This window comes from Sminthopsis crassicaudata, chromosome 1 (genome assembly GCF_048593235.1).
Source record: "Sminthopsis crassicaudata isolate SCR6 chromosome 1, ASM4859323v1, whole genome shotgun sequence".
In the NCBI taxonomy this organism is placed as follows: Eukaryota; Metazoa; Chordata; class Mammalia; order Dasyuromorphia; family Dasyuridae; genus Sminthopsis; species Sminthopsis crassicaudata.
In genome coordinates this window covers 396,960,830-396,980,824 of record NC_133617.1, presented here as the reverse complement: position 1 = coordinate 396,980,824, position 19,995 = coordinate 396,960,830, and the positions used below count along the sequence as shown (strand labels likewise).

Sequence of the window (19,995 nt, the reverse complement as noted above, 5' to 3'; positions counted from 1 at the left end):
TAATTTTTTGGCAATTTAATTGATGTGGTCCATCAAAGTTATTTTAATTTTTATTTATTAGTGACAATAGTAATTTTTTCTAAGTGATTATTAGCAATATGTGTTGCCTTTTCTGAAAACTATCTGTTTATGTTCTTTAGCATTTGTGAATCACATAAATAAAGCTGGAAATGTCCCAGAGACCTTTTAGTTCAATCCCCTTATTTTACAGGTAAGAAAACTAAGGCCCAGGAAGTTAAATTAGTTGCCTATTCATACAGGTAATTTCAGAGGCAAGATTTGAATCCAAGTCCCTCAGGGCTATGATAGATGGTTTCAGAGTTAGCGAACTTTTCAGTGCAATCATGCAGCCTCCATTTATCATGCAATTGAATCTTTTTTTTTTTTTTTTTTTTTTTTTTTAATGTAGTGATACACATTTTTCCTAATTTGTGGACTCCACGTTCCCTTCTCTAGTCAGGTTACCACACAAGGCTTTTGGGCATACAAACCTAATGCCATAGGGAGTTTAGATTCAGAGCTCTACATGATCTTACTGTGCTTGAGTTGGTTCCTTGCTCCAGAAGGCAAGTGGAAGCTAAGCATGAATGCCAGGAAAGGCTGGGGAATGGAGACACACTGAGTCAGAAGTTCCCAGGAGAGAACAAAGTTATGTGGAGGCTTGAGCTACTGGATAATCCAATTTTAACCTTTACATTCCACATTAAATTTCCTCCTCTCCTGCCAAGGATGACATCTTGGTCATGACCAGTGAGGATAGACCCAGGGATAGGACAAAAAGGACATCACAGTAAGAATTGGTATTATCATGAATTTTCTTTTATTAAAATAGTCAACCAACATCAGATAGAAAGGCAAGCATATGTGTCAACTAGCTGCAACCCCATTTCTTGCTAGTCAGTACTTTGTCCCTTGCATGAAATCATTCTCAACCCAGGACGTAGGGGGGCTTCAAATGTCCTTTCAATGGAATAAACGAGAAATCTGAATTAGTCATTACCAAAGTGCCTGGTCCTGGGAGAAGCCATCCTCCCCAACTCAGGTCTTAAGCAGGCCACAAGGGAAATGGGCTCAGGGAGGACTGGGACAGTTGTAGAGAGAAGAGGAGGAAAAACTTAGAGGATATTAAGCTAACAGTGCTTGAGTTAATTGTTTTTAAGATCCAGCCAGTGTGCATACTGACATTGGTGAAGACACTAGGCCGGTAGGGTTGTCCGCAGCCATCTCCCCAGCTCACAATACCTGCTTGATGCCAAATACCATTGATCATACATGCCAAGGGACCTCCGGAGTCTCCCTGAGGAAGAGAAAGTAGTCACTAAAAGAGATTTCTGAGAGTGGAGCCAGAGGTCAAGGGAGGCACAGCAGGAGGCTTGGGAGTTGGGGATTCCTGGATCAATTCAGGGACCCCAGAAGAAATGCAAAGTGACGGACAAGCAATGTCTGATCTCACCTGGCAGGAGTTCTTCTGGCCCTGCTCAAAGCCAGCACACAGCATATCATCATATATCCTGGTTATAAAAAAGGATAGATTTGTTCCTATGTGATAGTACCGGTCACAGGTCTGTTGATCGATGAGAGGCAATTCCATCTCTTGGAGTTGCCAGGGTTTCCTTAGGTCTGGAGATGTGGGAACAGGAGAGGTCATAGTTAGGCAATATCAAGGCTGCAAGACTCTCTGGTTGGGGCACCCAGCATCTGGATAGTAAAACCTTGATTGGGAATAACAAAACATTTTAGAGGACCAAATGACTCAAAACACTAGAAAAACCAACCTTCATTTAGAAGTAGATCTAGAATGCGTCCCAGTGTTCCCATTACAACATGGGTTTTTCAGAAAGTCTAAGAATTCATGGCATTTTGGACTAAAAAGTGAAGCTACTCATTGAGGTTATAGAATAAAGGCCAAACTTTTAGTGTACCATTTAAGGCTCTTCCCAATGTGGCCTCTTATCACCTTTCCATCCCTTATCTCAGCCTACTGCAATTCATCACAGAGTCAGTATTTCAGGCAAATTTGTTTCCTTCCTTCTTCCTAGCTAAGCACATTCCCTTACCTCAGTCCCTGCCTGAAATTCTACCTCTCCTCAGGGGGCTAGCTCAGATCTCATTTCTTCCAAGAGATTTTCTTGACTTCTCCAATCTACAATATTTTCTTCCCATAGCCATTCCTGACTAAATCCTCTCCTTGGGTACTTACCATATACTTTCTGGCATTGTTATTTAAATGTTCACATGATTATGACTTGTCTCCCTAATGATATTGTGGGACTCTTGAGGAAAAGTTTGTTTTATGTTTTTATGTCTCTCAGTTACTTACAAACTTTTGGACACTTTAACAAATATTAATCGAATAACAAAAGAATGTAGATTATTTGTGATTCAGGGTCCCTGTTCTCCTTCCAGACTTTTATAGTCCAGTTTACTCAGACTTCATCCTGAATGCTGGGGAGGTATGCTATCTTCTCTCAAAACTGTTTGGTTACAGCAGCAAGGCAGAACTTCTTTGTCTTCCTTTTTCCACTGTCTCATACCTTCCTAATGCTGAGTCACAGCAAAACATAATTATGTGTTTTGATTATTGCAATCTCCTCCAGTTCCTGCTGGACTGTAGTGATAGGTAGGCCACATCATGTAGCAGTAATAAGAGTACTGGACTAAGCAAAGAATTAGAAGCCTCATTCATGATTCTTGTGTTTATAAGCATTGGGTCTTGAGCCTTAGTTTGCTTATCTGTAAATTAGGGATGGTCATGCCTGTCTCTCTTACTTATTGCAGGTTCAAATGAGCTGAAGGCTATATGGGCATTTTGTAAACTTTGTAAAAATGCTATAGAAACATAAGGTGACATCATTATTAGTGATAAAAAGAAAGGATAAATTGAGCACATGAGCAAAGAGTGGAAGGAAACAAATAAGCAAATACAATTGAGGTCTCCAGTTTTGGTTAAGAGTGGTTGATCTGCTTGGGGAGGCAGATGCAGGTCTCTCCTAACCTTCCCTCTCCCTTCCCCCCATGGCTGGGGCTGGGGAATTGTTTTATCAAATATCCATCATCCCCTCACCCATTCTTACATTCATATTCTTTTATTCTTCCCCAACCTGTCACCCAGCACAGGGATCCATTTTCAAAATTTTCCATGGAAGTTGGGAGACAGATAGGAAGGATGTTCTTCTGGAAGCGGATTGGTATCTCCATCTTGGCCAGGGCAATGTCCTTGGGGGGCCACCCAAAGTACAAGGGGTGCACAATGATTTTCGACACTCGTCGGAAATAAAGCTGGCCAACACTTAATTTGTGTGGCCTAATTGTGCGTGAGCCCAGTTGAACCCTCCAAACACTGGGATCGTGTGCCTGGCTGGAGAGAAGAAGAGGAACAGATATTGTACTTGTCTCAGAGGCAGCTGAGTTTTGGGGTAGTGGGGATGAATATTTCTGGTGTCTTAGAGTTACTTCTTGTCAGCAAGGTTGGGGACAACCAAAGACTATACCTCCTGGGGATTTTCTTAATGTGGGATCTTATGTTTAGGAAATGACCCATTGCCATTTGAGGTACTTGGAAGGCTCTTATACCAAAATGTTCCCTTATTTGTATGCCATGATGCCTAAAATTTCCACCATTAAGGGTTCATTCCTTTGTATCTAAAAGTTTTTTTGTTTGTTTTTTTTTTTTTTTTACTACTCAGTAGTTCTAAGTGGTAATACAAAAGTGTGTGTCTTAGGGGGAATGACTTAATCTTCCTAGAGGTTGGGAACAGCTAGTCCTGTAAATGGACTGGGTCCATGAAGGTGAGAGGGGTACAGAAAGGAAATTAGAGGGGCTCAGATTCCTGAGGCAGCTCCTTCCCCATTTGTGAAGATAGCCTTGTTTCTGTGACAGAGTCCTTTTATTACTCAGTTGGAAAGTGTTTGCAGATGTCCAAAAAATCCCTTAGATTCTTTCTAAGGACTGAGAAAAAAAACTGGGGAACATGGGGGCTAGGCCAGGGGTAGAAGTTAAGTCCAGAGAGGAGGAGGTAAATGGCTCCGGATGGGGCTCTTATGCTGACCCTCCCTCCTTACTCCACTGTACCCTTAAGAAATAGGGGTCCAGGATTCCCTGGTATCTCCACTTTGGACCCTTTCACACTCTGCAGACCTTGCTCAGAAGAGGCACTCACTTTTGGAAGCAATGAGCAGCTGTCATCACCCAACTAGAATGGATGAGGGTAGCCCCGCACCAGTGATGAGACTTATACTGCAGGCTTGCCTGCCACGGCCACTGTTTGAAGGTAGTCTTCTGGCCGCCAAGGATTCGTCCTTCTTTCACAGTTTGCCCACAGACTTGGATAAAAGGAAAAGAGATTGTGCAAAGGAACCCCATCTCTTCATCTTTTCAGGTTCCTGACTCCCCCTCCCCCCCCATTTTGAGTACCAAGCTGCCCTGGTCTTTTATGCTTCCATTCCTCCCTTAGGATCACCTTTTCTTTTGCCCTTGAGAACTTGGACTTTTAGTCCCTAGTCTGGATTTCTTACCTTTATTCAGTTCAAACCATTCAGCACCTGCAAGGAAAGTATAGGGAGGATTGAGCTCTTGGGTAGGGGGACTCTGCATTTTAGCACTTCTATGGATTGCTTCTCCCCTTCCCCTCTGTTTCTCCCCTTCCCCACCCCTCTCCCACCTATGTGACATTCATACCCCTGTCTTCCTCCATGCTCTAACCCCCCCCCCTCCATCCGTGCTCCAGAACTCTGGCTGTGCCTCACGATGAGTCTGGGTCCTCAGAAGGAGGGGCGGCAGCAGCAGCAGGAGGCTGACCCAGCCCATGCTCCTGGAGCTTTGGGGCTCTCCGCCCAAGCTGAGAAGCTGTTGTGGAAGCCTGGGCCTGGGCTCCTTTTCCCCACTGCTCTTCTCTTTTCCCCAGGATGGGGCCCAGGGAGCAGCGTGGAGGAGACTGGCGCCCCCCTGGTGCTGGGGAGGGAGATTGTGGGAAAGCAGTGCCCTCCCCTCCCCCGCCCCATGGCCTTTGCCTGTCCGGTGTGGTGGCTGGGTTTTCATGAACCAGAGGCCACAGGGTCTGGGAGCACAAGTGGCAGAAGTCCCCAGAAAGGACATACATAAGCACATGTTAAGGCTTCTTAATCTGAGGCAGGTGACAACATAAAATGTCTATTTTGTTTTTGTTTTCAATTTTATATAATAGTTTTCAATCTTCACCCTTGCAAAGCCTTGTGTTCCACATTTTTCCCCTTTCCTTCCCTCCCCTTCCCCTACACAGCAAGTAATCCAACCTATGTTAAGCATGTGCAGTTCTTCTATACAGATTTATATAGTTTTATTGTTTTGGAAGCTCCACTTTGGCAACTTAAGCGCAGGATGGTTTGGAGTGAAGAGGGACTGGAAGCTGCAAGTACCGTTAGGAGACTGTCCCAGGCAGGTGGAGATAAGCTCCTGAACTGGACAGACAGCCATGAGTGTAATGAAGGGGGCAGGAACGACCAGCAAGCTGATTTTAGAAAGGCCTGGAAGAGTTGCACACTCTGATGCTGAGGGAAACAGGCAGAACCAGGAATACGTTGTCCGCAGTAACAGCGCGATTGTGCGATGATCAACTAGGACAGCCTTGGTCTTCTCAGTGGTTCAGCGATCCAGAGCAGATCCCATAGATTTGGGACAGAAATGCCCTCTGCATGCAAAGAACTACGGAGGCTGAATGTAAATCAACCCATGCTATGTTCACTTCTTTTTTCTGTTTTTTTTTTTTTTTTTTTTTAATTTTCTTGTCTCGCATATGGTTTTTTCCTTTTGCTTTGATTTTTCTCTCCCAACATAAAGCAGTGTGTATTAAAAAAAAAAAAAAATTAAAAAATAAGAAGGTGGACAGGAATAAGAGAAGTATCACAGGGGAACCACAAACAACCACAACTTTAGCTGCTACATGTCCATCCCCAAACTGCTGCTGTGGTCCAGAAGAATCAAAAGAGGAGGAGGAGCAGGAGGTTTGAAGCTTTGTATTAAAGAAGCATATCCCGCCCCATCACTGCTCTGATGGGGCAAGCACATCAGGCTAGGAGAAAGGAACTTGGGACCACTCAGGATTGGGAACCTTGGGAACCTCATTCTGAATTGGCAATCCCTTCGGTGTTGAGCCACAAGCGTCCCCAAAAGGTGCCAGGTTCATCCCCTTTCCTCCTACCACTAAGCATGCCCCACGGAGTCAACTTAAATCTAACTCCCTGTAAAATGGGCATTAGACACAACTGAAAGAGACTTCAGAGGTCATTAATGCAATCCTTTCATTTCGTAGATAAGGAAACTGAGACCCAAAGCATTTAAATGATTTGGCTAACGTCACACTGAGAGTGAGTAGCAAAGGGAAGATTCAAATCCTGGGGAAGAGGTAATTGATTGACTACATGATTCTGAGTTTAGGAGAAAGGAAAGAATTGAGGTATTGCATCAGAGTGACTAACTCTCAAGAGAAATTATGGCTTTTATTTTTTTATTTAAATTCTTTTCGGTGACTTGTTTTTTGCATTCTTCCTCTCCCAAAGAATAATTCTTCATAACAAGAATAATGGTATTGGAACTCATTTTTCCTGGCTAAAGTTTCTTTAAAAATTTTGTCCATATCTTTTCCCCGTTTATCTCTTTTCCACTCACAGATAGTCAACCTCTATAACAAATAATATATTTTTAAAAAAAGAATAAAGAAAAAGAGGATAAAAATCATGAAAATAGATCAATAAATCATAAAAATTGGACAATATGTGCAGTGTTTCACACATCTGAAAAAAATGATATTCTTTCCTCGATTCTTTTTCATGTTATTGTTATAACTATCATTTTTAGCAGCATCCCAAATAGTATTTGTGATAAGGGCATCCTTGCTTCACCCTATGACTTTATTAGAAAGTCCTCTAGTTAGTCTCTATTACAAACAATATGTTCTATGTTTCTGTTCCTCCTGGCCCCCTATTGCTTCTCTGTGAAGGCACTTAAGTCTCCTAACTTGTTTTTTTTTTTTTTAAAACTTTCAATGATTATATTCCCTGATGAAAATCTCATTTAAATTTTTTTATTTTTAAAACATATGCATATATAATTTTCAACATTCATCTTTGCAAAACCTTGTGTTCCAAAATTTTTTGCCTCCCTTCTCATCCCTTTCTCCCCTAGACAAGAAGTAATTCAATATATGTTAAACATATGCAATAATTCTTCTGTACATATTTCTACAATTATCATGCTGTATAAGAAAAATCAGACAAAAAGGAAAAAAAATGAGAGAACAAAAAGCAAGCAAACCACAATAAAAAAGTGAAAATACTATGTGATCCACACTCAGTTCCCACAGTTCTCTCTCTGGATGCAGATGGCTTTCTCCATTAGAACTGACTTGAATCACCTCTCTGTTGAAAAGAGCCATGTCCATTGGAATTGATTATCACATAATCTTTCTGTGATTGTGCATGCTTTCTTGGTTCTACTCATCTCTTTTAGCATTAGTTCATGTAAGTCTCTCCAGGCCTTTCTGAAATCATTGTTTCTTAGAGAACAATAATATTCCATAACATTCACATATTATAACTTATTCAGCTATTCCCCAACTGATGGGCATCCACTCAGTTTCCATTTTCTTGCCACCACAATAAGGGCTGCCACAAACATTTTTGCCGATGTGGGACTTTCCCCCTTTTTATGATCTCTTTGTGATATAGGCCCAGTAGAGACACTGCTGGATCAAGGGGTATGCACAGTTTGATAGCTCTTTGGGCAGAGTTCTATATTGCTCTCCAGAATATTTTTGACTTTTATCTTTCAACTATCCTCCCTTGACAGTATCCAGTCTCCTAGTTTTTTGCCCCATCCCCAATCTCATCCAATCTGTTCTCAAATAAAGTTTAACAAAGCAATCCAACAAGAATTTTAATAGATTACCTAATAAATGTTGTACTTAATGCAGCAGTGCACCATTCACTCAGTAGCAGGTGCTTATTCCCATTTGGTTTGCTGAATCTTTAGGAGCCCAAGAAGATCCAGAAGTTCTGGATTGTGGCCCTAGCATCAAATCTATGGTAAAGAGAGATGGGACCCTGATGATAGTTGGTGATTTGGGTACCTTTAAGGAGGGCAAAGGCAAAACTTTGTGGCTTTTAGTCTTCCAAGGTTTGAGCAGAGAAGTCGTTGAGAGAGATCTAAGCAGAGGAACATTTGACTTTCCAGTACTAGCCCATGAAGGTAGACTATATTAACTTTGCTAAAGTTGACAGCTATAGAGGAAGCCTTGGCCCTTTAGCCAGACTGTGGCTATACTCATTGCATACCCATTGGGAGTCCAAGGAGAGAATGAGGTAGCAGGAAAGAGGAGAAGAAGATCCTAAAGGAGCCCATGGCAGGGAGCTTGAATATTGTCTTTAATGTATTTTTGTATTCTTCGAACAGATCAATTAATCCAATAGTGTCAGATAGAGACTTGACTGGGAATCATTTCATAATCCAAACTCATAATCTTATCATGGAGCCAGTTATACTTGTTATACACAGAGATCTCTCCCTTCTCCGAAGGAGAGGAAGGTCAACTTGACTAAGTTGGTCAACTTGGCCAAAGGAGAATGGAAGATCTAGGGGGTCAGAGCTCACAGCAAGGATTCCTGAGTTGATTCTTAGGTATGAGGCAGATATTAAGGAGCATCTACGTTCAGTGTAAAGTCTGGGCAGACAGGGATGCCCTTCCCCTTCAGCTACCTGATCCTATTTTAATTTTTATTATTTTTTTATTTTGCTGAGGGAATTGCGATTAAGTGACTTGTTCAGGATCACACAGCTAGGAAGTGTTTGAAACCAGATTTGAACTTAGGTCCTCCGGTCTTCAGAGCTGATCCACTATGCCACCTAGCTGTCCCTACCTGATTCTATTTTTAGTAAGAGCAATATGATTGCTTCATTACAATTGAAAATTCTTGTCTAATCTTGCAATGCTTAAAGTGAAGGAATGAATGAGAGCACTATTGTAAATGCATCTGAGTGGTGGAATTCCAGCCCTTCCTTTAGGATACTTATTTTGCAAACCTATCATAGGTCACATGTGAACAAACATCTGACATATAGATCCAATGAGGGAAATAGTGTCAGTCCATATATTAAATGTCAGTAAATTTTAATTTCTTTATTTTGCTAATCTCAGTCCAGTTAATCCTAGCCCTGGATGGCAACTGCTACTTCAAATGTCCCCAATTGCTTCCATTCATTCTATAGTAGTCTTTGCTGCCACTGTTGCTCAGCCTTTTGGGAGAATGAGATAGAACTGTCCCCAACAATATAGACTATCTTTTACCAGAGAACCATTATGAGGGGAGTAAGAGAAGCCTTTAGGCTCAAATTTTCTTCCCACACTCCCATTCTGCAAGGCACAGTGGACAGAGCTCTCTCTGACTTTGAAATCAAAGTACCTGATTAAAATCCAGGAATTTTATATATAATAGATGCATAATTTATTGGGAATGAAATTTATCTGGAACCACGGTCCCCATAGACAAGATTGATATAGCAAGTAATTAGGGACTGGAATACAACAGATCTCTGAATCCAAGATGCCTGGCTGGCCTAGAAATCTCGTGATCAGATTATAGTAAAGTAGGAAGCCATCATATGGAAAAAGCATTTGTTTAGGTTGGCACAGACTGAATTGAACCAGTTCTCTGGAGACCCTTGGCTCCTGTACAGCAGGCAGGGTTTTCTGTAGTTGATCTGCTTTGAAGTCGATCCTCCATTGCAACCTGCGAACTGTAGACCACTGCATCCCGCCCATCCTCCCACCCCAAGTGACTCGCTCGTCCCCCCTTCCCTGCAGCCTTTCCCTTCATTCATACACGCCCCACCGCGCAGGAAGAAATATTTAGGAGAGAAAAGAGGAAAAGAGGGAGGGAGGGAGGTGAGAGAAGCCCGCGTTAGGGGGCCGCCCGCCCCCAGCCGCCGCTCCCCTGGCCTCAGTGGCCCCAGTTGCCGAAGCTGATCTCCTGCTTGTTATCTGTTGGTGAGGATGTTGGCTTTCTGGGTGAGTTTGGAAAGCACCGTGTGCAGTCCCTGGAGGTGATTGGCCCAGGAGAATTTTTTCCAGTACTCCCCATACTTCCCTCCTTAGAAGTCTGTCTTCTCACTATCCTTGGCACCTGCCATACATCCTGGCCTCCCCAACTTTTCATCTCTGCCAACTTTGTCCCCTTTCCAGCTCTTTTTTCCTAGGAGTCCCTGCTTATGTCCAATTTCTTCCATGTGCCTATAGTCCTGTCCATAGTCATCTTCCTTGCTATCTGCGGCTCCCCACCTTTGCTTTCAAAATGGAGAATTAGGTCATGGCTGGCATGCTATGTTTGGAGCAGTGTGAGAATGAAGTAGGTACAGGAGGAAAAAGAAGCTTCATCCTTACTTTGGTCCTGTCATAGTGGAAAGAGAAGTGGGACCAAATTTCCTTTATTCTCTCTACTCTCTCTTCTACTCTCTCACTTTCTCCCTGATTGCTTCCCACCCTCTGTAGCTACAATGGTGATATTTTTGCCCATGTATATCTTCAAAATCCAGTGCCAAAAGTTCAGATGGGGGTTCTAGCTTTGTAGTCAGGTCATTTTTCTAACTTCTAAAACAAGGTCCATTTGAAAGCATTTTTGAATGAAACTTTTTTCCTAAGTGAATCCCAGGTCATCTTGTAAAAACTCAAGTTTCAATACTCTTGCTTGGCCATCATACAGCTTTTTCTTAGACTCCCCTCCCAAGACTCTGAGCACTTACACCTGGCTTTCTCCTTTGATTTGGGAATTCTGCTAACTTCTGTCCCTCTCAGGAAATTATCAACAGTATAACCAATGCTGAAATAACATTTTATTGCCATTGCAAGTTCTCCAAAAGGACCTCCTGGCAAATAGACAAATAGTCCCAATAATCTCCCCTCCCCACTCCCACTTTCACTACTTATTTCTCTGGACCTGGTATGTGTGTCCCTATCCCAGGAACTAGAGACCCTTATATATCTTTTCAGATGAGTAAAGGAGGTAAGAGCCCTTAATATGACCACATTTAGCCAAGCTTTAAGGAGGAAAAAAACCCCTGCTCAGAAGGGTCCTAGAAGAGCCTGGAGTAGAAGCAAGGCAAGGAGAAGGAATCTGAATGGACTCAAGGTAGTGGTGAGGCTGTTGATTGTTTTCTCAATCCAGGCACTGTAGAGGGCAACACTGGTGAAAGTCTTGGTCTTGATTCCTGGCTTACAGCCATAGTCCCAGTTCATGATCCCAAACTGGTAATAGATATCTTGAATCCGACATATTAGGGGGCCACCTTGATCACCCTGGGGAAAAGAAGAAAGGCCAGTAAGGAAGAAATTAGTTGTGGTGAGACTTGTAAGTTGGGCCTAGGTCTATGAAATAGGGAAGTTTAGTTCTAATGTGAATTCTTAGGGATGAAAAGACCTGGGTCCAGCATAGGATATTGGAGATGTTTGGACATCTTTGGAGTCCTTAGGCAAATAGGGATGGCTAAGTTTTATCAAGCTATCTCTTACCACACATCTTTCACCTGGATATAAAGGCATAAGTATACAAAGTACATCATTCCGATAGGTTTGAGAGTCAATAGAGTCATCCATGTATCCATAGATGTTTTCACATCTGTCTAAGTCAGTGATTTTTGCTCTTCCCTCCCGAAGTTCCAAGGAACCTTCTAGGGCTAAAGAAGCATGACAAAAAGACATCAGCATTAAAATAAGAACATTCCGAAGTAAAAAACAGGATATTGTCAATTCTTGTGTAGCTTAATGGTTCCATCTTGATTGGTACTCATAATTAAGGAGTAAAGAGTAGTCGAGATAGCCTTGTCTTCTGACCTCCCTACATCTGTTTTTGTGGCACTCTATTAGCCACCTTGCCATCTTTTAATGCTTGGGATTCTCACTTTCTTTCATATTGTCTTTCTCAAATTTCCCCACATCCAGGAAAACAAAATAAAACACAGATGTGTTCCTTTGTAGCTCTGCAGTGCTTCTGTCATTTGTGTGGGCTTATCTGAGGTTCTGGGTAGATGAAACAGTGAAATCACAGAATAAAAGTCTAAATACCACAACCTGGCATTCAAGTCCCTTCTCAATCAGCTCCCCCTTCCATCCTGGTGTTTCAATATGGACGTTTTCCTTTCCCCATACATCTGCTCACTGCCCACAGCTTTTTGACTCATCTTTGCTCATGCTGCTCCCACTTTGCCACCTCTCCATCTCTCATCTCTCTGTCTTGGGAATTACAGCTTCAGTCCAACTCCTGCCATAAGTCTGGATAGAGTGACCCCTCTCATTGGAATTTACTGCTGATATCACTTACATTCTAAGCCATTTTTTGTATGTGGAATTCTACCTAATATTGCTACTGAATGTTTCATATCTAGCTCCTAGTAAAATGTAAACTCAATGGTGGCAAGGTTTGTTTCCTATGCCTCTGTGTACTAAGTACCCTGCACAGTGCTGGGAAGGTAGCATCCCTTCTGGGTAAGAATTATGGATATCGTTTTCAAATTTGCAGAGGACTTTCTATACATTATAGAGATCTGTCCTGGTGTAATGCCATAAAACTTGACTGAATCCAGAAGAAAAGATTTCAGAACCTGCCTTTGACATTTCTGATTCTAGATTTAGAGCTGAGAGGGAACTTAGAGGTAACTGAGTAAAAACCATCATATTTCAAAATTGAGGAAACTGAGACCCTTAGAATTTAAGTGATTTGCTTAGGAATACATGGCTAGTAAGTGGTTGAGAAAGGATTCAAATTCAGTCTTCCTGACTTCAAGTCTAGTACTTTATCCACTGTATCATGTTACCATTTATTGCTGTGTGATTCTGGCGAACCACTTAATCTTTGAGCCTCAGTTACCTCATCTGAAAAATGGGGATTCTAATAGTACCTATCTCATAGAATTGTTGTGAAATCAAATGAAATAATTTATATTACATTCTTTACAGACCTTAAAACATTATAATGAACATGAACTCTTATCATCACATGTGAACATCAGAATGTCATACAGTTACTATTAGTAATATTATATCCCTATGAAGTAGGTACTCCAGGAATAATTATCCCCATTTTACAGAAGAGTAAAATGACTTGTCCACGGTGACTTAAATACTAGAGCTGGCAATCAAACTCAAGTTTTCCTTCCATGAGGAAGTACTCTTTTTGATGTACTTCTTCTCTTCCCACTAAAACACCAGTTTGAACTGATTTCCTCTCAGAAGTCCCTGATAGGTTTTCTGAGATGGTGATGATGCTTTGAAATTCTACTTAAGAACTCTTGTTCTTGGGGCAGCTAGATGGCGCAGTGGATAGAGCACCAGCCCTGAATTCAGGAGCACCAGAGTTCAAATCTGGTCTCAGACACTTAACACTTGCTGTGTGACCCTGGGCAAGTCACTTAACCGCAATTGCCTTACCCCCCCCAAAAAAAAAATAATAAAAAAACTCTGTTCTTGCAACTTCTGTGATGGTCTAGGTGATGGGGATGAAACTGTGTCTCCTTTAATCTGTAAAATAATCACTCTGAAATTGTAAAAGAAGGGAGATTCGGGGTCTCTGACTTCAAAAAGTCTAGAAAGATGCATACTTTCCAGACAAACTTGTTCTAAGATAAGCGGCTTCATTCAACTGGAGATCTTGGGCATGTGAACCCCCCCTTTTCCCTCCTATTGATCTTTTGGGTAGCCAGATCTTCAGGAGTTTCATTCATTTGGAGATCTAGGCCTGATATTGAGAGGCTGAACCGCCAAGATAAGTATGTAGGCCTGGGGGCATTGGCTCTCTTTTCAGTTGGAAGCTTTAGCCTCAGACTTCTATAAAAGACAATTCTAAACTCCAAATCTTTGCAGAAGTCTGAAGTAGGAATTATGCTTCTGCCAAGGGACCTCTCTCTCCTCTTGGCACAGCTACCTACCAGGACTCTTGCCTGCTGTGAAGACACTCTTCTCAGAGCTAACCTCTATTTCCCTAACAGGACCTTGTCACTCAGAAGTCTGCCTTCCTAGCAAAGCTGACTTCTCAGTGCCAATAAACTTCCCTTTTGCCATTCAAACTTTTCAGGTTCATGAATTCTTCTTGCACTGGACCTGAGCCTCCATCAACTCTCTGCATTGCCACTAACAGCATCATGGGGAATTACACTAAAGAGTAATAAATGAGTGGGATCTCTCACCCGTGCAATGTTGGGAGCATCTAAAGAAGGGATGGCCGAGCAGAAATCCAAGGCCTTCCCGTGAGGGAGATTCGGCCGACTTTCTCAGTAAAACAGTCCTGGCACCTTCAGATAAGACTTACCTTGAGTTCCTCCAAGTTTTCCCCATCCTGTTATCCAGCACTGTCTGATTATTTTCAATTCCCAGGGTCCTAGTGGGATGCAGACGGGTGAAATATTTCTCCGGTATGGGATTTTTTGGCTCAGCTTTACTAAGGCAATGTCCCCAAACTGGTAAGGAATATACTCAGACCTAATCACGATTTTAGTCACCCTGGGGAAGTATTCCTGGTGCTGCAGAAACGTGGCTAGGAACCGAGTGGTTGGGTAGGCATAGACGGAACCAAGCATCACACTGTAGTCCCAAGTATTATTGGACCTAGTCGGAGAGAGAGCAGATATTGGATGGCCTCCAGGTTAGTGGAGGTTTTCATTGCTGACCCAGGGCCCTCCCCAAGGAAGCACTCACAACTGGAAGCAGCTGGCAGCTGTTATTATCCATTCGGACTGGATGAGCGTGGCACCGCACCGATGCTTGCCCTTATACCTCAGGCTGGCTTGCCATGGCCACCGTCCCCGCCTGGGTTCCATGCCGAAATCCCGGGGCCTGAGCTTGGAGCGCCCACACTCTGAGGGGTAAGGAAAGGCCTCCTCAGGACGGGCCTCCAGGCCCGCCCGGCCAGCCTGAGGAGCTTGCTAGTCTGCGCCCGTTTGTAGTGGGCAGGACACGCCGGGCCCAAGGATCGGGCCTCTGTTTCTCCTGAGGCCCCAGCCCAAGGTGTCTGACCTACTTCTGAGCCAGGCCACACGCCCCCACTCTCCTTCCCCGCCCGCTTTCTCTGTTTTCCCAAATCTTGGACTTCTGGGCCCAGGTCTTACCTTCATACAAATCTCTGTCTCGATCAACTGGCAGAAGGGAGCAAGGGAGAGAAGAGAAAGTCATTATGGGCTGCAGACTCATCTCCTGCCAAAGGGTGTGGGTGTGTGAGATTTACACTGGGAATTAGGTTCTCCCCTCCTCAAATTTTTTGGGGGGGTCACTGCTAGGCTTAGCTCTGAACCCTACACTTGGGGGGTTCCTGCTGCCTCAGCTCTGCCCCCCTATATGTGGGGCGGTTCCTGTTGCCCTCCACTTGGAGGTGGTCATGGTGCCCCCCCTACACTTGGGGTGGTTAGTGCTGCCCTTAGCTCTGGGGGCCTTGGGGCCTGGGGGGGGGGGCTCACAGGTGTAGTCAGTCTGCAGCAGCAGGGACAGCAGGGACAGCAGGAAGGCCAGGCGGGCCCAGCCCATGGTCTCGGCCTGGCCCTGGGGCCTCTGCTCCCCTCTCCTTCCCTCAGCTCTGGGCGTTCCTCTAGCGCCTCCTGCAGGCTTGGAGGGCTGGTGAAGCCTGGACCGTGGGGGTGGGGAGGCTGGACCGTGGGGGTGGGGAGCCCATGAGTGCCAGTCAGGAATCCCTCCCTATGCTGGGCCCTGCTCTGGCAGCCAGTAATCGCACCCCCCACCCCAGGACGGCTTAGGCCTGCGCCCTGGGCCGAGGCGGGGCCCACTCCCCAAGACCTGGCCTTAGCACTCCGGAGGCTCAGTGCTGTCCCAACCTTCCAGTCTTGCTGTCCCTGTCATGGGCCACGTTGAGCCCCCAAAGCTCTCCAGCAAAGGCTTCTTAGCCCCTGGCCCACCAGGCCTTGGCCTTGGCCTTTTGTGGCATCCCTGACTTCTGAGCAGCGGCTTGGATAGGCGGCAACGCCTCCTTTTTGCCACAGTGTGCTGGTAAATGCTGCATAATGGTCCGTGTGCTTTTCCGTGCTTTCTCAAGTTGAGACAACGAAACAGTCCAGCCCTGATTTCTAGGGTGCAACAATCGGCTCTCCTGAGTAGGTCTGAGCTGTTCCTGAGTCTTTGCCACCTGAGCTGGGCTTTTCAACTTGCTGAGATGGGGGAGTGAATTCTCCAGAGGTTTTAGGGGTGCCTGGGTAAATTAAGTGCTGTTATGGGCCAGAACGCTGAACTTGAAACAAAGGGCCATATGACCTCAGAAGGAAGGAGTCCCCAAGACCTCTCCTTGTATATAGCATCATCTCTTAGTAGCACTGGAGTGCTGCTGGCATAACAGCAGAATAAACTGAAAGTGAGAATAACCAAAAGCCTATCCCTAGGCTTGATCCAGCTGTTTTGAAGTTGCTCCTAGTTCCGGCTACCTCAAAAAAATTTCTCCTAACTAAATGTAGATCTAAAACCAGTTTTAGAATACTTTACACATGTTTCACAATCTCTTCAAAACCCACATTAACACAATTTCCCACAAAGTGATCCCCTCAGCCTCTATGGAAGAAAAGAAAAACCTCTTTCCCATTCTGTCTTCCATCCTTTCTAATCTTTTTCCATAAGAGTTCATCACCTCTGGTGCTGAATATCCTCTTTTGATATAAGCTTCAGTCATAGGAACACATAAAGACCAGTCAGTAATCATTGTGTCTCTTCAGCAGAGAAGTACACGTCAGTAAGGATCTAGTATGCATTTCAGTGGAGCCAGAACATTTAGTTTGTTCTATGGGATCACCCTAGTTTAGTAGATTAAAGCATTCCTTCATTTCCCCCACTTCACATATATCTACCAATTATAATTGGCAAAAGTTAGATTTTAAATCAGCAATTGGCTATTTGTCTCATAAATACTAAACAGCTCTGGGATTTTAGGTTCCCCAGTTTTTGAATCCTAAGACTCTTTTATTCTCCCCTGTAGATGATGGAGTGGGGAAAAGCAAGTTGAATATAAGGGGGCAAAGTCATTATCTTATTTTTTAAAAACCACATTCCTGGGGAATGGCTGAATAAGTTGTGGTACATGAAGGTAATGGAATGTTGTTGTTCTATGAAAAATGATGAACAAGCTGATTTTAGGAAGCCGTGGGAAGATTTACATGATCTGATGCTGAGTGAAACAAACGTTCAGGAATACATTGTACACAATAACAACAAGAGTGTGTGAAGATCAGCTGTAAAAGGTTTAGTTCTGCTCAGTGGTTCAGTGATCCAAAGCAAGCCCAATAGACTTTGGATAGAATATGACATCTGTACTCAGAAAAAGAACCATGGAAATTGAATGTAAATCAACATATGCTATGTTCACTTCTTTCTTTCTTTTTTTTTTTCCTTCCTGATTTTCCCCTTTTGTTCTGATTTTTCTCTCTCAACATGATTCATAAAGCAATGGGTATTAAAAAATAAATAAATTAAAAAAACTCCACATTCCTAAGCTTTTCATATGCAGATATACCAGTCAAAGTTTCACAGTTTTTAGACGTTCTTTTACATATAAATCTTACTTGTATTTAGTTATCTCCCAGACATGTTGTATTTTAAAGTTATTTTGCATTGGAAGAATTTATATTTTACTTAGCCAGCAAGATGGAGCTATTGAAGATACTGAACAGGAAATTCGTTAGATCAGATTTGTGCATTAGAAAGATTACTTAGGAAGGTTATAGAGAGAGAGAAAGAGAAGGCAGAGACAGGAATAAAGGATACTGATAAAAAGTTATTATAATACTCTAGGCTAGAGGTTTAAATTTTTTCCATTTTTCCATACAAAGAACAGAAAAAGAGGACTGCTTATAAAACTGTGACTATTGAGGAATCATAGTTTGAATTTTTAAAGTATATTTCAAATTTAACAAAATAGTTCTATCACTGCCCTTTTTCTCTGAATACTTTTCTAAAGTACCTTCTGCTTTCTTCTGTGTATGTCTTAAGTGATTCATTGATGAATTTTTCTTTCTGTAGTAGAGACTGAACTAATCTTTATGGGTCATCTCAGGGAGTGTGTATACAGAGCTCTCTTCTACACTGCCAAGTATCACAAATCAGGCTGTTTATTACATGTGAGCATGTGGCTCCTCAGACCATAAGTCCTCTAGGCAACTATGTTTGGTTGAATAGGCATATGTTGGCATATGTACCTCCACTAAAGGCCTAGAGAGCATGGCATTCTGAATTTGAGTCTTCATATCTGCTTGTTGTTGCTAGACAGATTCATAGGGACGAAGGAGGAGGGGATGCCTTAGGGACAGTTATTCATGGAGTTTTACACTGAGACTCCCTTTACTGATAACATTGTTGTTATTGTTCAGTCATTTCAGTTGTGTTCAGCTCTTCTTGATCCCATTTGGGATTTTCTTGGCAAAATAGTTTGCCATTTCTTTCTCCAGGTAATTTTGCAGATGAGGAATTCAGGCAAACAGAGTTAAGTAAGTGAGACTAGATTTGAATTCAGGAAGATGAGTCTTCCTGACTCTAAGCTCTCTACTTGATTCATTGTGCCATCTAGCTGCCTTTTCATTGATGTCAAAGGCATTGCAATTAGGAATTACTTAAAAATTACATATTTAAAAATTGGGTGAAGTCTGATCAACTGATTATAATCAGGGTAGCAATGCATTTGTTGCCTAAAGTAAGCTAACTAAGCCTGTTATAGGATATGTAGAAATTTGCCTATAGAGGTAGGTCAATCAGTGGTCAAACATGGAATCACTTCTGTCAGTTAGGACATAACAATAGGCCAGTCCTTATAGTGGATTTGAGAGAAAATAGTGGGCCTTATTACCTGGCCACATCTAAAGAATTTTCAAGAATTAAAGAATTTTGTAAGATTTGATGACTCTTACTGAAGATTGGTAGAGAGGTAAGCCTTTACTGCAAAGACTTTTAAAGCTTCATGGGCATAGGGCTGAAAAGCACCAAAAGCACAAAGGCAAAAATAGACAATTTTTTCCAAACCTTTCTAGTACCCTTTGTCAATTGTTGGATTAAGAAATGAAAACAGGACTTTGTCTCATTCTTTATAAATGTCCTAGTGTTTGCAGATCTAAGCAAGCCCTTCCTGCTACATTGATGCTTGCCTAGAGTGATTAGTAACAATTTTTAAGAAAGTGATTATTTGATGGTAGAGGAATCATTAATCATAAGAGAGTCCCATGTGGGAAAATTGGGACACTAATACATTATTGATGGAGTTGTGAACTGAGAACAATTTGGAACTATGTCCAAAGGACTATTAAATTATCCATACCCTTTGATTCATCAGTGTCTCTATTAAGTCTGTAACCCAAAGAGATCAGAAAAAAGGGAAAAAGACCCACATGTGCAAAAATGTTTGTAGCAGCCCTTTTTGTATTAGCAAGAAAGTGGAAACTGAGTGGATGCCTATCAGTGGGAGAATGGCTGAATAAATTATGGTATATGAATGTCATGGAATATTATTATAAGAAATGATCAGCAGGATGATTTCAAAAAGGCCTGGAGAGACTTACATGAACTGATGCTAAGCGAAGTGAGTAGAACTAAGAGAATGTTGTACACAACTTCAAGATTATATGATGATCAACTGTGATGGATGTGGCTCTTTTCAACAATGAGGTGATTCAGGCCAGTTCCAATGGTCTTGTGATGGAAAGAGCCATCTGCACCCAGAGAAAGGACTGTGGGCACTGAATGTGGATCACAACATAGAATTTTCACCTTTTTTGTTGTTGTTTATTTGCTTTTTGTTTTCTTTCTCATTTTTTTTCTTTTTGATCTGATTTTTTCTTGTGCAGCATGATAATTGTGGAAATTATATAGAAGAATTATATATGTTTAACATATATTGGATTACTTGCTATTCAGAGATGGAGTGGAAGGAAGGGAGAGAGAAAAATTTGAAACACAAGGTTTTGCAAAGATGAATGTTGAAAACTATCTTTTCATGTATTTTGAA

At 42.5% G+C, this 19,995-nt stretch overlaps 2 protein-coding genes across 2 annotated transcripts; both read right to left on the bottom strand.

Moving 5' to 3' along the window:
• Positions 1–806: 806 nt before the first annotated feature.
• Positions 807–4,897, bottom strand: LOC141549871 (serine protease 27-like). Its single transcript, XM_074279872.1, has 6 exons — positions 4,747–4,897; positions 4,516–4,542; positions 4,161–4,323; positions 3,075–3,358; positions 1,454–1,620; positions 807–1,297 (listed from the first exon to the last, which is right to left on the bottom strand). Exons 1-6 carry the CDS (start codon positions 4,805–4,807, stop codon positions 1,046–1,048), a joined length of 954 nt encoding a protein of 317 aa, XP_074135973.1. The 5' UTR covers positions 4,808–4,897; the 3' UTR covers positions 807–1,045.
• Positions 4,898–10,843: 5,946 nt separating this feature from the next.
• On the bottom strand, positions 10,844–15,719 carry LOC141549870 (testisin-like). Its single transcript, XM_074279871.1, has 6 exons — positions 15,467–15,719; positions 15,122–15,148; positions 14,712–14,871; positions 14,326–14,621; positions 11,535–11,698; positions 10,844–11,321 (listed from the first exon to the last, which is right to left on the bottom strand). The coding sequence occupies exons 1-6, from the start codon at positions 15,531–15,533 to the stop codon at positions 11,088–11,090; spliced, it is 948 nt and encodes a 315-aa protein (XP_074135972.1). The 5' UTR covers positions 15,534–15,719; the 3' UTR covers positions 10,844–11,087.
• Between the last annotated feature and the right edge of the window lie 4,276 nt (positions 15,720–19,995).

Bases quoted from the DNA above. Each gene is read 5' to 3' on its own strand.
- LOC141549871 (XM_074279872.1), bottom strand. From the start codon at position 4,807: ATGGGCTGGGTCAGCCTCCTGCTGCTGCTGCCGCCCCTCCTTCTGAGG. The intron at 3,359-4,160 runs GTGAGTGCCTCT...TCTTCTCTCCAG, and splicing joins GCTGCTCATTGCTTCCAAAA to CCAGGCACACGATCCCAGTG. The intron at 1,298-1,453 runs GTGAGATCAGAC...TCTCTTCCTCAG, and splicing joins GCCAGAAGAACTCCTGCCAG to GGAGACTCCGGAGGTCCCTT.
- LOC141549870 (XM_074279871.1), bottom strand. From the start codon at position 15,533: ATGGGCTGGGCCCGCCTGGCCTTCCTGCTGTCCCTGCTGTCCCTGCTG. The intron at 11,699-14,325 runs GTAAGTCTTATC...ATGCTTCTTTAG, and splicing joins AAAACTTGGAGGAACTCAAG to CCCTAGAAGGTTCCTTGGAA. The intron at 11,322-11,534 runs GTAAGAGATAGC...TCTTTTCCCCAG, and splicing joins ATCCAGGTGAAAGATGTGTG to GGTGATCAAGGTGGCCCCCT.